The 17,124-nt window shown below is 34.3% G+C and overlaps 3 protein-coding genes across 3 annotated transcripts; all 3 read right to left on the bottom strand.

Moving 5' to 3' along the window:
• Positions 1-280: 280 nt before the first annotated feature.
• LOC118039087 (S-adenosylmethionine carrier 1, chloroplastic/mitochondrial) lies at positions 281-5,604 on the bottom strand. The gene is made up of 12 exons (XM_035045685.2): positions 5,347-5,604; positions 5,144-5,236; positions 4,962-5,044; positions 4,668-4,744; positions 3,712-3,802; positions 3,186-3,239; positions 3,020-3,115; positions 2,699-2,788; positions 1,795-1,846; positions 1,258-1,319; positions 1,094-1,174; positions 281-882 (listed from the first exon to the last, which is right to left on the bottom strand). The coding sequence occupies exons 1-12, from the start codon at positions 5,399-5,401 to the stop codon at positions 751-753; spliced, it is 966 nt and encodes a 321-aa protein (XP_034901576.1). The 5' UTR covers positions 5,402-5,604; the 3' UTR covers positions 281-750.
• Positions 5,605-8,174: 2,570 nt separating this feature from the next.
• LOC118039096 (violaxanthin de-epoxidase, chloroplastic) lies at positions 8,175-10,783 on the bottom strand. Its single transcript, XM_035045695.2, has 2 exons — positions 10,383-10,783; positions 8,175-9,705 (listed from the first exon to the last, which is right to left on the bottom strand). Exons 1-2 carry the CDS (start codon positions 10,692-10,694, stop codon positions 8,398-8,400), a joined length of 1,620 nt encoding a protein of 539 aa, XP_034901586.1. The 5' UTR covers positions 10,695-10,783; the 3' UTR covers positions 8,175-8,397.
• A 2,613-nt stretch (positions 10,784-13,396) lies between these two features.
• LOC118039104 (protein SLOW GREEN 1, chloroplastic) lies at positions 13,397-17,007 on the bottom strand. The gene is made up of 4 exons (XM_035045706.2): positions 16,221-17,007; positions 14,676-14,822; positions 14,363-14,443; positions 13,397-13,797 (listed from the first exon to the last, which is right to left on the bottom strand). Exons 1-4 carry the CDS (start codon positions 16,875-16,877, stop codon positions 13,612-13,614), a joined length of 1,071 nt encoding a protein of 356 aa, XP_034901597.1. The 5' UTR covers positions 16,878-17,007; the 3' UTR covers positions 13,397-13,611.
• Between the last annotated feature and the right edge of the window lie 117 nt (positions 17,008-17,124).

Genomic DNA, 17,124 nt, shown 5'->3' with positions numbered 1-17,124 from the left:
AAAATTGCAAAAATTTTTTTTTTTTTGACAATCTCTCGTGCTCCTACAGGTGAAATGTACACAAAACCATGTTGGAGAATTAGCCATGATGGTGAAGGAAAGGGCGAAAGTCCCCAAGAGACGGCCCTGTAGTCAAGATTTCCGCCGTATCAGGCTCAGACCCTGACAAGTTTGGGTCGAATTTATAGATGGAGAATACCTATCCCTTGCTGTGTAATCTAAGGTCCGTTGGACAAGATGAAAAGAAAGGCAGCATCATAAAATTCCACCAAATTATCAGTGAAAAGCAATTCTTCTAGGAAATTCTCCACCATAAATCAAAAAATCTGCTCCACTAATCCCAAAAAAAGGGCAAAGCAAAAATAAAGGACTTCTAACACTCATTTTGATCAAGTGCTTTGCTTTCCACGAAGAGCATTCCCTCCTAAAAGACACGAGGATAAATAACTACATTTAAGCCCCACTTGCATTTCCCGAGTTCTGGTATACAAAAAGGATGAAGATGAACAGCTTTCTTTTGTTTTTGGTTTTTTTTTTTTTCAAGAATGCGGATAACTTTTCTTTGTAATACTGATGGTTAAGCCTGCCCAGGGGTTGACAATCCCTGATTAAATCTCCTTTCAGTTGATTTTGATGAAGCTCGTGTCGAGGGCAATACTCCCACCCTATTTCCAGGTGCATGGATTGACATTGAACCCGAAAGTCAACATGACAAAGCTGCCACTGGTTCCAAGCCACTCTGGTCAAGCTTCAATCCTGCTTTGGGTTTGGCTGTTGATCAGATATAGGACGCCTCTGAGCAAGTAACCGCTTTGTGCGTTCCAGGACACCAAAGAAGATTGAGCCACCGATGCCTATCCACAGCACTCTCGGCCCTATACCCTGACATACAGCAGTGCAAAGCAAGAAAAATTACTCTCCTCTCAAGATGTCAAGATTTTTAACCTGAATTGGTAAAAATTCATTCTCACAGCAGTCACTACATATCCCTTCTAATTTAATAGAGCCACAATATTTCTCCTCTCTTTTTTTTGAGTGCACATTACGTTCAAACTCAGTTTGCATGGGCAAAAGAAACATTGAAGATTCACACCTTTAGGAGAGCAGTAGGTCCTTCTTCCCTAACAACAGTCGAAACACAGTCAACGATGCCTTTGTACTGGTTAGCTGATCCCTACAAAGAATAATAACACCAAAAGGCAGCTCATAAAATGGCTCAATGATGTGAAGGACACCATGCATGAGTTTTAGGCATACCTGAACCATTAACCTTGTCTTGATCACATCGAGGGGGGTGGTTATGGCTCCAGTTAGTGCACCTGCAAAACATTATTATTCATAATACAGAGTTATTAAATTAAAATTTATTCATTTTTTTGCTACAGAGTGCAGTTTAAAAAGTTTAATAGAGAACATATGAAAGAAATAGAGGAAGGTATGGGGAGCATGAAATGGGATTCATATTGAAAAACTGTTCTTGAGGATATAAAAGAAACTGCGAACAAATACATTTATTCCATCTCAACTGTGTTCACAAGCAGTTTTCCACTCCAACTCATGCCAGTCAGGAGCTATATGACATATACAGCTATCACATTACACATGTACAACTAGTACATTGTTTTGCCCCTTTTCCTTCTTAAACTCTCGTATTTTTAATCTAATCATTAAATTTTATGTAGCTGGTATAAATTTCCTCTACCAAGCCTTTGATAAGATACCCAAATTCAATGAGAAAATGAGTATCATATGGAGGAAATGAAGGCAATTCACATATCTGGACTTCAATATTACCAGCAAAAGCACCAATTGCAGCATTCTCAGGATCATTCAACTCTCTTTGTGCCTGCCAAGAGAAGAAGAAAGTGTACATATAAATTTAAATGCTTGGGTGTACACATCTTCATGTACACTACTTCTATGGCCACATGTTGTGCACGTTTAATTTAATATTCACATGGTTATTTCTTATAGGTAGCAGAGACTATACTATAGTTTAAATTTATAATATTTATTAGTAATTGATTATTCCAAACATATCATCTTTTCAATCTTCATCTCTCAAGAAAAGAAACTAGTTTACCACCTTCCGACAGTCAATGTTTCAAGGAAAGAATGCAACAGACAAAGTCACACAAATCAATGCAAGAATCTAATTTATTTAACTCATTATGTTAAGTCAAATCACTCTTAAACTCTCATAACTCTTATCAAAGAACCAATTCAACCCCATAACTTAAACTTTGCATAGACCCACACTATCTTATGCTATCAATTAATTTTAATTAGAGGAGAGAATGAGGGTGATGAGATTCAAACTCGTGACCGTTTGGTCATTAAGACTATGATATCATGTCAAAGAACCAATCAACTCAATAGCTTAAGCTGTTAGGTAAGACTCCAATACATAATTTATATTATTCTCTAACAACTTTCTATCCAACATGGCATCATAGTTTATGAGTTTTTGTCTAATTGGGTTAAAACAAATACACGTCGCTCTCTCACTTCTCCAATTATCTATGTTACATAGATATGAATTGGTCACAAGCAACAATCTCTGAACCTGGAATAGAGCACACAAATTATATGGATTTCATCATGTATTAAAAACAAAGAAGCATTTGAGTAAAATAGCACAAAGTAATTGAAGTAATTGAAGGATTTCACAAAAAATTGATGCTTGGTGAAAGCATACGGCCACTCTATAACCAATCCGTAGCTGCTCATAGATGCAGAATTGAATTGCATCAAATGGCAAATCACGCAGCAAAAAAGATCCATATCCCTGCACTCTCAAAAAGAAGTTGGAAGTCAGAAATGCATAAGGATTTATGAAGTATGATGGTAAAGGCATAATAAACAGCCAAAAATCTTTAGTCTGAAAAAGAACCTTCCTATATTTATCATAAACAAAGCAAATCAAAACTTTAAATTTGCTAATTCAGAGAAATCAAGAGATCTAAGATAGCAAACAAACACAAGTATCTCAGGGTTTTTATAGGGAGACATAACATACCGCATAAAAACCCTTAAAACCTTCCTTAGAGACAATAAGACGGACAGCATCGGGGGCTGAGGTGAATTGGCCAGTCTGCATCCTTTGCTTAACAACCTGAGGATTATTTAATTTGAGTAATAATGGCCTATATATATATATGGATGCACAAGTAAACAATATATACCTCTGTTGGAACACGAATGAGAGAAGCAGCAATCCCTCCCACAGCACCCGCAGTCTACATAAAAGTCAACAACCTTAAAGCTACTGCAAGAAAAGAGTATTCATAAAAGGGAAAAAAAATACTTCACTGTAGACAACCTTAGCTTAAAAATTAAAAATTTAGGACAGTTGCGTTGCACTGGTAGATAATGATCTTGACAGTTGACACTATCTGGGTGGCTGGTGTGATAGATGATGTAAATTATATTCCATGATGGAATAATAAAGACTATAAGACATCATACAATTCTAATCCTGTGAGGAAATGAGGAGAGAACGAAGGAACAGTGCGCCATATTGTATCTAGAGCTTCAACCAAATTAATTAATTAACACTTTGATGACAGATGCAAGCTTTGCAGCGTAACTGAGCTGTGTAAACAGACCTACAAAATGGAAGGCCTATTTGACATTCTGCATTGAACATGCACCCAAGCCAATATTCATACCATGACAGAAAATACTCAAAATTGAAAACAGAAATCTTACCAGATGAGCTACAGCACTAAGATTTTCAGGAAACGTCTTCAACAATTTCTGCTTGGTCGGCTCATATACTCCAACAAATAACGCAGAAGCTCTGAAGAATAGAAAATAAAATGTAGAGAGAGAAGCATTACCAACTAACTGGGAACCAAAAGCAGGCATGGATACAGGGAAGAAAAGAACTTCATAGTAACCACATATTAAATTTTAATTGATCGGATCATGTAACTTCATCCAGAGTTATTTTGTTGATCATTCACAAGACAATAACAGTTGAGAACCTCCTATGAAATTATAATTATGTTTTCCACTTCTTGTCTGCAGTTGATTAGATTTGGAAGAGAGGAAACTGAAAGTTAATTATCAAAATTTAACAAGAGTGGTGTCTAAACTCAATTCCTTAACCTGACCGTAAAGAAGAAAAATACTACTCTATTTGGAAAATGAACACTCTGCGTGGAAGAGTTTACTACTTCCTGCACCCTAAAACTTTTTGAGTTCATCAGAAAATTGAAGCATGAGACTATAAGCTTATTCATTCATTTTGATTAGCAGTTTTTAACCACAACAAAAATTAGAATGTGAGCTTTTGTAATTTTCAATTGTAAATACTAAACAACGACACTACCAGAGGCAGACATGGATAGAGGGAGACAGCATGTGCACAGAGTCACACCCACCCCACCACACAGGTATTTCAGATTTCATCAACTTTCCTACTGAGCTAGTGGAATTAGTTTTTTTAATGAATCATGAATAATCGCAAAATCAGCCAGGAACATGTCAAGCTTTTGAGCTTGAAAGCCTGTTAGAGTGCTAGCGTGCTGGAGCACCAATTCTCCAATGTGCATGATCAGTACAAGAATACTGAACACAGTGGGAGATGGCTAGCATGCTCATGTATACGCGTATATTGGAACAATGAACTCGGGAACTTTCATGCTGCAAAAAGTACTTACGGTAAGACACCAGCTAGATTTCCAGCCAATCCAGAGTAAAGACCCTTTAACATTATTTTTCCACCACCACGAGCCGCCTGTAAACAGTAAATTTCAAAGCATTCTTGTTATTATTCAGTGCAGATGGAATAAATACATAGCAAATTGTCAAAATTAAGCACCCAAGAGAATCTATCAAACCATAAGGCAAGGTAAGAATTTAAGAAATTAGAAATGAGATAGTAAAAACATAGTATTAAGAAAGACAAAGGACAATAATATCCAAAACAAACATTAAACAGAGAGAGACCCTGCCTGAAGTCTTGTCTTTATGGTATCAATAGGATACAATGCAGTTTCAACAACAACACCAGCTGTACCTCCTGCTATAACTCCCTCTGCCAAAAATTTAAAGAATACACACGCATATTTTATATGAAAAAAAAGGAAAAAAAAAGAAGAAGAAGATATGATAGCGCAGAATCAAAGAAACATACCGAATAAAATACGCAAGAAATCAAATGGGCTATCTTCTTGAGCATTGATTGATGCAAAAGGCTTTGTTTTTTGCATTTTCAAAATAGGTGCATCTGCCAAACCAAAAAGAACAAAGCTTTCAATTCAATTCATGTTTCATTCTGCTTAATTATTAGATAAGTGTAATAGCAAAAGGGGAAAAAAAAAAACAAAAAGTAGGTACCTAAATGGGGATTTGAAGAGGTTTTTGTGTCTACAGCTAATGTTAAAGGACCCATTTTTTTTGTTTACTAAAAAGAAACTAGAACCTCACTTCACTCTCCACAACCAAAAGACTATGAAATCAATTGATTATCAATACATGTGCCAGAGAGAGGAGGAGAAACTAAAGAGAAGGGAAGAAGTTATGAAGGAGCAGTGGCTCTGGTCATGTCTGGTTGAAAACCGTGAGACAGCCAGTGATTGAGGGAAGCATTTGTTATAGGTGGCGAATATAAACTTATAGGATATAACTCCGTCCCTAAAGTTTAGAAAAACAAAATACCAGTCCTTTCAGGTCAGAAATTATATATTCAATCCCTATATTCATAATAATTAATAACATAGGCTCCGTCTGCCATTGTGTTCTGACTGCGCTTTTTTTTAAGAAAAAAAAATTAGCTTAAATCAACTTTTTCAGAGTTTTTGAGTTGTTTTAATGTTCTAATGCTAAAAACAAATTTTAAAAATTAAAAAAAATATATTATTTTAAACAAAAAATACTTTAATTACATTAGCTCTTAGTCTTCTTATTTTATGTTTGTTCTATTTATTTTGTATATTTAAAAAATAAAAAGATAAATAGGTGAAGATAGGGATTTTTTTAATTAGGAAAGAAGGCGTTTTGAAGAAAAAGAAAACTAATACGTGGTAATCTCTAATCAAGTAAATATTGTATTATTTTTAAAGCTATATGAACAAATTAATTAGTTTGATTAAACTATAGGAATTAAGTGACAATTGAGTCTTTGTTTGGATGAGGTGAATTCTTGCGCTGAAGCCCAAATATGAAATATCATTCCCATATTTGGTCATAGGCACAAATAATATCTTCAACGGCGCCATCCATAAAGAAAGATGACAATTTACTCCTATATACTCCCAGGTTTGTGAATTTTATATTTAAGATTTGATTGAAGTGAGATTTAATTTCGGTACATGAAAGCTGATTTAAGGATATTTTTACTATTAATTTAACCCAATATATACCATCTTTTTTTTTTTACAAAAGAATTTTAATGGGAAAAAAAAGGTATAATTCGCAATAACCCTTTTACACAAACCATTTCAAAAAAAATTTAAAAAAAAAAAGAGGCTTTGAACAATGTTAAAGTCGGAGACAAGATCAAAGTTACAGTAGCTCTTAATGCTGATGTTTACGAATCATCTTCCGAAAAACCCTCTTCGGCTGTTGGAAACGAGCTTTCTTGTTAAGTTTTAATAGCACTTGTGACAATGTTCCGTTTACATTTCCAGAATTGCAAGACGTTTAAAAGACTTAGGACAATGATGGAGTCGGAGACAAAATCAGAGCTACAGAAGCCTTTAATGTTGATGTTCATGAATCATCTTCCAACAAACCATCCGATAGTAATTTCTGTAACAACATAAAAGATATCACGATTCATATTGTGAAGCGTCAAAAAAAGCTTCCTTTGTTGTTAATTATATATCAATTCCTTTGTCTTTATCTAAACCAAGGCTTCCCGTTTGAATATGCCTTCTTTGATGGTAATGACATAACAATTTCTGATAAAAATGTTTTATATAGCAATGTCTTTCGATGCAAATTATGATACTCTCGTTTGGACCTTTAAGAAGAACAGTGTTGGCGATTTGAAGATCATAATGGGAGAAGTTGGTTGGCCTCCAGATTGTAACATTAATGCCGGCCTTGAATTAGCCAAAACATTCCATGACGGTCTTCTTAAAAAAAGAAACCCCTGTGCGACCAGATTAATTGGATGTGTATCTCTTTGGTCTAATCGAAGAATCAGAAGAGCATTGCACCAGAACATTTCGAGAAACATTGGGAGCTCTTTCGCTACGATGAACAGCTAAAATTTCCATATATTTATCTGGAAAAGGTGATGAAAAGATGCTAATAGCAGCATGGAGTCCAGTACATACCATCTCAATGGTGTTTGCTTAATGAGGAAAATAAGAACTTGACCATGATACAGTTGAAATCAGCTATGCCCTGCTCTCTGGCTGATTGCAGAAGATTGGATTATGGATCATCATGCAACAAACTAGACTTTGATGGCAATGTTTCTTATGCTTTTAATATGTACTTCCAAGTGCATGATCTAGATGAAGGGGCATGTGATTTCAATGGATTAGCAATGATGGTTAAAACAAGTGCCTGTCGAGGAGATTTCCATTTCCCATTGCAGCTTGTGGGTGCTGGAGAGAGACTCAAATTGGCATATGAAACAAGCATCATTTCTGGTTTAATGTTGGCATTTTCACCCTGATGTAATAACACAATAACCAATTTACAGCATTGGTATTGTACTTTTTTCTTATTGGTCCATTTATTTATTATTAATACTTTTCATTGGCTATATATGATGAGATAATTCTTCTAATCTTTTATCAGGACTCTAACTCGGAGCATGAGTGGAATTCGATCTCTCATCTCTGGCTAAAACAGTAGAAAGGGGTTTCTTTAGCAGTGTAGTTTTTACCAGTACCAACCATTCGATCTCTAATCTCTGGTTAAAACAGTAGAAAGAGGTTTCTTTAGCAATGAAGTTAGTTTTACCAATACCAACCATCTGCATTTCTTTTAGTGATAGATTTGTATTTAGCATTTGATTTTACTGTTATCACTTGTCTGCATTTCTCCTAGTGATAGATTTACATTTAGCTTTCGAAACTTTTAATTTACATTTTGAGTTTTGTATATTAAACTAATATGCTATATATATATATATATATATATATATATATATATATATATATAAAACAATATTATAGTTATATAATGGCCACTGGTTACTTGTGAAAGAATATTGAAATTGGACTTGTTTTTATTTATTTTTGCACCATATTATACACTATCACCAGTTCTTATGTGATCTTTCAATAGCAAATTCCATCTTCACAACTACATACCAATCTGCAGATGAGTTGCCTCATCTACCTAATGGTGCTGCACCCATAAGTTCATGACCCATCCATGTCCGATTGACATTGAATCAACGGTTGAAATCAAAACTTCCAGGCATAACTATGTGGAGGTCCATTTCTGGTCTTTAACATCAATTGCAGAGTGCAAACTTGAGCCCTCTGGAAGTCCTAGCGGAGGATCTTGGCATGAACAATTGTCAACTGTAAATAGCTCCCATTCTTTTATTCCACATTTTTCCAAGGCAGAAGCAAGTCTCTTGCTCTCCTTTTCATTAGGGTAGGCTCCATCTGGACTAACAAGCACTGCTCCTGTATATGCCTGTCCTGCAACTCGAGCAGCCCCATTGTAATGAAACAGACCCCAACTAAAATCATCAGAGACGTCCACAATCGTCCAACACTCCTTGGAAACAACACCATTGTCCAATACACTGAAGTAAAATGTTCCAGGAATTTTGCCTCTTTTGACACGATACTTCCTTCTCCTCCAAACTACCTTACCCTCTAGAGTTTTAACTTGGAAAACTGGCTCGTACCAAAATGAACCTTTCGCCTTTCCTCTGTAGAACAACTGGTACTGGCATGGGAATTGATCATAAGCTGGGTTCTGTCCTGCAATTACCCGCCAACTCCAGTCCAGACTCCCCAACCAACCCACAAAAAGATCCTCTGCAGTTTCATGACTTAAGTCCTCCCCTCGAAACCTGGCCATGGGAGGCACAAAAGGTTTTTCAGGGATCTTCGCATCCAATTCAAGACAATTGTTCTTCTGCAGCACACAAAGAGAAAATGCTTCCAGGTTTGGACTTTCGTAAGAAGCAATACATCTATAATTACACACCTGATCGACTGGGCTGCATTTGTTCAAGCATTGAAGAGCTTTCCTGCAGTCAGGATCCAATAGACAATTTAATATCTGAGGCCCACAATTCTTGACCATGCAGTTCAGGGTGGAAAACCCTTTTGATCTCAGGTTCTTTAGGATTGGTACAGGTCTTATATAAGCACTGATTATTATCAGCAAGCAGAACCTGATGTCATCCGAATTATGTCGCTTCCATGCATCTGATACAGTCTGCACTACATCCATGGAATCACTGGCGTTCTTAGACAGTGAAATTCCAAATGTTTTTGCAAATAAGGTCCCACTGGTCTCATTCTGAACATAAGATCCTCCTAATTTGTTCACTAGATTCGGAGATGAGTCAAAGCATACAATGTTTGGAACATTTTTGCTTTCGGTTTCAATCCACTTGACTGATTCTTGATCCATAACGGCCACTATCAGCAATATATCTGCACAGCTCAATGCCTTTAGTAGAATCTTGGTTTGATCCTTGGATTGATACAAGTCATCAGTAAACACCAGCATATCATATCCTTCATCAATCCACTTCAATCTTTTTGCCTAGTAACGAAAAGAAAGAGTTACCAAAAGAGAACGCGACCTTGCAAAATATATAAGACATGGTATTTCACTATATAACCAACAAAAAAAAAAAACCGTAAGTTTTTGGAGATAATGTTTTCTTCAGTATTTCATTACTAAAAAAAATAAAAACCACAAAATAACCCAAGGGATAAGGTCTAGTGATCGGGTCCAAGGTTTGCTACCTTAAGGTCATCCATTCAAGTTTTGGAGGGCTACAGCCAGTAGGATTTTCCTCCAGAATCCTCTAGCCCAAGCATTGATGACATTGCTTAACTAATCTTGGGATGTAGACTTTGTCCAATGCAAGCTAGCCAATCAAAGATCGGACTTGACCGCTAAACGAAAACATTTACAACGACACAATTCCAGCAATTCCCATATCAGAGAAAGCATGACAACCCATCCTGAATAATCATTTTGTATTATCATATAATTGATGCAAAAAGGTCATGTAATTATCAGGAAAATATTAACAATCTCTCATAAAAAAAACCGAATTATCCAAAAGTCTACCATTAATTTCCATTATACACACACATGCAGTTACATCTGAAGGTACCCTGACCGCACAGTGAGGTCCATGAATGAGACTAAACAGGTATGGATATGCTACCTAGTAGTTCGCTGAAAGTATTTTTAGCACTGATACTTACAGTATGGAGCATGACCTCTTCCCAAGGAGTGCGTTTTAAAGGGCTGATGCTTCCTGCGCCAACAATGGTGACTATTCTCACCGGCGGGTCAGGTTGCTTCTCAGTCACCGCAGTTCCGTGCTCGAAAACCGCGGGAATTTTAGTTTCTGTGGGCTTAATTGTTTTTTTGGCGCGAAAAGACTGAGAAACCTGGAAATGAAGTGGAATCCGGGGGTGGTGAGCCGATGATAGACCGGGAATGGAGGGAATGAACCGGCGGCTAGGTTGGAGACCAGTTTTTAAATGGAAGAGAGGGGTTGTTTCTAGAGACATGGTTAGTGACGGTGGTTGAGGTTGTGGACCGCTGTCTGTCTGAAGAGGACTTTATGTCCTATGAAATATCAATAGACAAGAAAATAATGTTACTCAAAAAGGAAACTATCCAACAATATATAAAATGGTTTCATTTGGGTTTGGAAAGTTTAAATTTAAGCTGCCAGAGTTTCATATTTGAGTTTCCTTATTGATTTTAGACCATGCATATTATTAATTAATTATTATTAAGTTATTTAAATTTAAATTAAATGAAAAAGAAAAATATATGTCCTTTTAAAGCAATGCTAAAGATAAATTTATTCTCCTCTTGAAAACAATTTTCCTCAATTTATTATTATGGATTCACACCATAGTTTGCATTTTTTCTTTTTATCAATTATTTTTTTTTTTCAACTTATTTTTTTTACATTGTGTTTTTTGGTATTGGATTTTGCAAATTTATTTTGATTTGATTTATAGTGAATTATCACGATCTGAAAAAATATATCTTAATTTTGATGCTTAATTTAAAAAAAAATTAATTTTATTGTTTGTAAGAAATTTAGAGTTGAGGATCAAAATTTTTTTAAAAAAAAAAAGATGAAGAAGAATGACAATTCTTTTTTAAAAAATAAATAGTTCCAATGCCTTCTAGCTTTAAAAATTGTCCAAAAATAATTTTTAGTCCTTTTAGTTTCATAATTATATGTTTTTAATAAAAAAAACTTTATTTTATTTATATTTTAGTTTCTAAGCTTGAAAAATAAGAAAACATTACTAAAAAATAACAGAAAAAAAAAAAAAAAAAAAAAAAAAGAGGTTGGTTGGTCAAATTTCAATGAAAAAAATAATCTAATTTGTGTCAAAGTGTTCTCCTTGACAAGAGGAATGGAACCGAGATGTTTTTGGAGTTCCATTTTGCTAAAAAAAAAAAGATCAAAGTTGAGGAATTTTTTTTTTTTTTGGGTTGGGGGATTGGTTTTTTAAGGTTATAGGGTTTTATTTTATATTTATAAATAAAAACAAGTTCAAAAATAGAATTTAAGTAAATAATAACCCTCCAATCAACAATGTAGTAGTAAAAAATTAGACAAGCAGATGATTGTTTATCTACTTTTATTTTAAAAAATATAAAAGGCTAACAAAAAGTTGTCTACTCCTATGTCAAGAAAAAAAAAAATATTAAAGGGCAGGTTTTAGCGTGACTTTATCTTTTATTGGACTAACCTAGGTATCCAACCATTTTTTAACTTATATATATATATATATATATATATATATATATATATATATATATATTGAAATGGTTTAATTAAGTATATGTGTGGCATGTCGCAGGTGTTCAATTTTAATTTAAATTAATTAAAATAAGTTAATTATAAATGTTTTTATTATATTTTTAATAAAATATCATTTATTTTTTACTTTTTCATACAAGATTGTAATTTTTTTTTTATATTAGCTGCCATTCTTTTTATGTTTTTTTATTATTATTATTAGCTACCGTTCTTTTGATGCAACCCTATATATTGTTTTTTTTTCGTTTAATTTCACTCGACCACTTCCTCCTGATTGTTTATTTTTATAACTGTATAGTGGTTTCAAAAGATAAAATTATTAAACATAAACGGGTCATGAATCATCATGTGTGATATATATCATGATTCACATTTATTTTTTTAATTTTATAGTTTAATCTTTAGTTAATATTAATAATCTTTTCTTGTATTTATTGACACATTAATTTTTTTATATTTATTTAATTAAATAAATGTATTAGCTTTTCAATTCATAATTAAATATGTTTTTTATGTAAATAACAAGTTAGAAGTGCTAGTTTATTAATTTTTTTATGTTAAAAGACTTTTCATTTGACCAGTGGTAAAATAACAGTCATCTAACTGGATATTATTTTATTTAATATTGTTCATTATAGTTATGTTTTCAAATAAAATTATAGAGATTATTTTTTAATATTAGCAAACGCTTATTTTGTGCATTATAGTCGTTCATTTATATTTTATTTGATTGTTTTACAATTATCATTTATTTTTATTATTATATAATTAAATAAAAAATATATTTTTAAAAAAAAACTATTTAATCCAGCTCCAAATCACATTATTTGATATATTAATCAAAGTTGAAAGGCATCACCTCATTATTAAAAAAACACAACACATGGAGTCTTTAAAATTTGATTTAGAACAAAAAAGATTAAGCAAAAATCATAAATTTACTCGCCATTACTCAATATTGGAATATGCCCCCCAAAAGGAGATCGTTTTAAATCATATTTTTCAAAATTTGTTTTGATCATACATAGTAGACGAGGAGGTCCTTTATGCCACCTGGTGCCATGTTTTTATTTTTTTCCCCTTCAAAATTGAAAGATAGAGAAAAAAAACACTCCGACTTCAAATCAGATCCGGCTATGCAAATACCGCTCATTTTCGATGCATAGAAGTGGCCTTTCGGGAGGTGTCAACCTGTTTTTTCTTTGTTAAAATGTTAATTTTTAATTATTTTTTAAATATTTTTATTATTTTAATATAAAAAATAAAATTTAAAAAATAAATAAAAATATTATTTTAATATATTTCCAAACCCAAAAAAAGCTATATTGTCCCTTACGAGTTCAAAATATTTTGAAAAATCTTCTTTAGCATTGATGCCCAGACTAAAACACGTGGAACTCAAATGGCACGGAACTAGTGAAAGAACAAAATGAGAATAAAATCTTCTTTATGATACGAGTAAACAGACGCCTCTGTTTTTTTTAACTGAGAAAATCACTGTAGCATCTAGATGTCTCACCATGACTGCATGTCATGCAAATCAGAAGCATTATTGTTTAGTTCAGTATGGCAACAAAAATGGAGCCAGGGATTTCCTTCTAGCAGTAAAACTGCAAAAACACAAACATCATTGTGCTTTATTTCTTGTATGGGAATTCAGGTTGAAACTCCTCCTGAAACCATTCCCGGGACTTGGTTTTCGCTTCCAATACAACATCATCAAGAAATATCCTTTGTGGAAATTCATCTGGCACAAGACTCTGATATGTTTCAAAATGTTCTGCAGCTGCTTCTTTTCTACCCAACAGACTGTATATTATTCCCTGCCATAAATTCCCATTATTGGTTATTGATAAAAGTAAAACTGTAATATTTAATTCTTTATGCTACAACTCCATTCTGTTAATTGCATTCCTTGCACAATTAGTAATCAATATTTGCCATAGGAGATTGAGGATTTACACAAAAAATGTTCTTCTCCAAATTTTGTGGAACACATAACAACTCAGGAAGAGCCAAAAATACTGTATTTCATCAGAGTATCAGTAAACATGCTTGCTGCTACTAGTTATATACAAGGTTGTTTATAACTTAGAATGAAACTTGACTGGTGCTCAGTAGGAAGTAAGATTTAAGGGTATAGTGTCTCTTTCAGAACTCTCAACAGAATATAGACAACCATGCTGTCATAAGCAACAAATTATGGACACCTGAAATTTGATATAAATCGAAGGCAACGTGCTTCAAGATAAATGTAAGAAAATTATGAGCAGATTTCAAATCTTTAAAAGATGGTGTAGCGCCTCAAACTTTAAGCTCAAGAAAAATGAAAGAATCAATTGATGTTACCCATTTGCAAGCATGAACACACAATTGAAACAAGCTTACCTGGCAAAGATAAGGCCGAAAATCTCGTGGGTTGTCACTAACCAGATCTTGAAATTTCTTCAAAGCTTCCTCCAATTCCCCCTGCAAAGTATGCAAGTTTTGACATATTAAAAGCGGGAAAATCAATTCGTTGACTTGATCCATTATCTACCAATCAATATCTTTCTGTTTTTCCAGTTCAATGTCTCTTATTAATGCCCTATTTTCAAACATGCATTTGCACAAAGTATAGCGTGGAACAATTTTTACGAGGCCTAACACTCCTCATATCCCACTTGACCTTGGAAAAAAAGGACTAGCTGATGGGACTCACCTTTACAACAAGCATTTGTGCAATTAGAATTCTAATGTTTCTCTCCTCAGTGACTCTTTTTTCATCACGGGCAACTTCCAGAGCTTTATTCAGCATCTCAAAGACAGCTGGACCTTCAAGACTTTTGTGCATCACCAATGCCAGACCCTGCACCAAACAGAGAGTCAGATACTGCTACTAATTGCCAGTGACGAGAAAGAACACTAAAAAGTCACAGATGTTGGTATCAACATAGAAATGTGATGGCATATTGATGTGCTATTTATATAGAAAAAGGTTCTCTAAGAAATCCTATACCACCATGCAATTCATGATTCAATCTCAGTGGCTAGGAATGGAGCTACTCAATAAGAGTATTTTGATAAATATTGAGGTCTTGTCGAGTTGTTCATGGCTTTCCATCAACTAGTAACCTGCACTAGTGAAATCTGATGAAGATGACACATTAACGTAATTAATAGCAACACAAGGGACTGTGGAACCCTTGATAAGAAAAAAGAACAAAAAGAATTTTCTTATAGTTGTTCGAGGAATGAATTTCCATTCTAATTGCCAATAAGAAAGCTAATTATTAGTTGAAATCCTTGATAGCAGGAGCAATAGAAATGAAATCTGATTACTCCTGGAATTACTGAAAACTCATTCCCAAACCAAATCCTTATTTTCAGTTTGCCCATTGTACTGTAACCAAATAGAAATGAAACAGTGATAAGAATACCAATGGTCAAGAAATCAGAAAGTACCAAGCTCATAAATCATAATCATCTGCCACAGACACAAAGTAGGCGTGCTGGTTTAACTAGGAGATGAGTTTCGACAAACTGTGGGACTAAATTCAAACCCAAGGAACTATAACTGGCAACAAGAAAAATGAAATTTGATCACTTGTCATTAAACGATGTTACTGTAAAAATCTAATATAGTAATATTTAAATTATATTATCAAAAAAGTGATTTTCAACAGATATCACTTCAGTGGTCTCTAAAGCTCCAGTTTTATTGAATTGCTTCCAAACACATCCATCCTTCCTAAAGATTTCTCCCCTAGCCACCTTTCTAACGGTGGCAAATCTTCAAAACAAAACATGCAGAGGAACTTGAATAACGAAAATTGGAACTCAAGAAAGAAATCTAGGTCACAGCCAATTGTATTGAGAACAACATGTTTGAACAAAGAGAAGAAACTATGTATCTTTGGTAAAATTAAGAAAAAGCTTTATGAGGTCAATTACAGAAACGGCTGTATATCTACTTGTACCTTTTCAAACTAATCACCTATCCCTCTAGGAAGCAATTTTTTCTGACCAGATTATTTATTCACCCATGTTTGAACTCAGTTAGTAGTCAGCCTCCATGACTTTCAAAACAGATAGCTAGAGCAAATGCTTTTGTGCAACTCTGTGATCATCTCAGCACTCGTACATGTAGGCATTTAATGAAAAAACAAAAGCACACAGACCCAAGGTTATTTTTCTGCGCACACAGCTACTCTTTTGTAGGAAAAACAAAATTCAGAAGACAGGAATACCGGATCAAGAATCATACGTGCAAAGCTCTAAGCAAAAGAGGTCTCTCTATCAAGATTTCCTTGAACAACGTTTTAGCCTTACTCAACTGCCCCATCATCTCATAACAAAGTGCCTCCAAAAGCCTCCATTCAACTTGCTCAGGCTCAATATCAATCAACCTCTCGACATACTTCACAGCCTCTTTAGTCTGTCCTGTCCTCATTTTCCCATGCACAACGACCTTCAATGCCTCCACATTCCTTGGCTCCATCTCCAAAACCTTCTCAAACATCTCCTCATCCTCACTTTTCTCCATATGGGCATCTCTCTTTTCCTCTAAATTCACACTAGAACCAGTTGTTTGAGCAGGAAGCGCCAAACTTTGCCTAGTATTTAAACCAAAAGAACCAATAAAAATGAATGCCCCAACAAGGGAAACCAAAACCTTCTCGGACAAAAAAATGGTGAATTTGTAGTTTGTCTTGGAGAGACTAGAAGTGAGTATTTGAGGAAAGGGTGACATACAAGAGTGTTTTGAGGATATGCGTAGTCTGTGCCTGTTGTGGATGTTGAGTGGATTGAAGGAACATAGTGGAGGTTTTAGTGGATTGAAGAAGAAGCAATCTTTTGACAATTTCAAATTCTGAAATTGTGATGGTGGAGGGTAAGCAGAGAATGTTTTAATTGAACCCATTTTTGAGGATGAATCAATCAAGAAGATTTGCCCCTTCAAATCAAAACCCAGACACTGGCTAGAGTTTTACTGTTTAAAACTAACCGGTGTTTCAACTTCATTGCACAGACAAATGATGATGCCTGAAGGATTAAAATCGGTGTCTGTAAGATTAACTACAAACCAGTCCTTTTCTTATACATCTTAGTAGTCTACAGCCCCTGAATTACTTTCCTTTAAACAATTATATCTTATTTAATTTTAACTA

Source organism: Populus alba, chromosome 5 (assembly GCF_005239225.2).
Source record: "Populus alba chromosome 5, ASM523922v2, whole genome shotgun sequence".
Taxonomy (NCBI): Eukaryota; Viridiplantae; Streptophyta; class Magnoliopsida; order Malpighiales; family Salicaceae; genus Populus; species Populus alba.
Note: the sequence above shows the minus strand (reverse complement) of the source record. Positions and strands in the feature narration are given on the sequence as shown.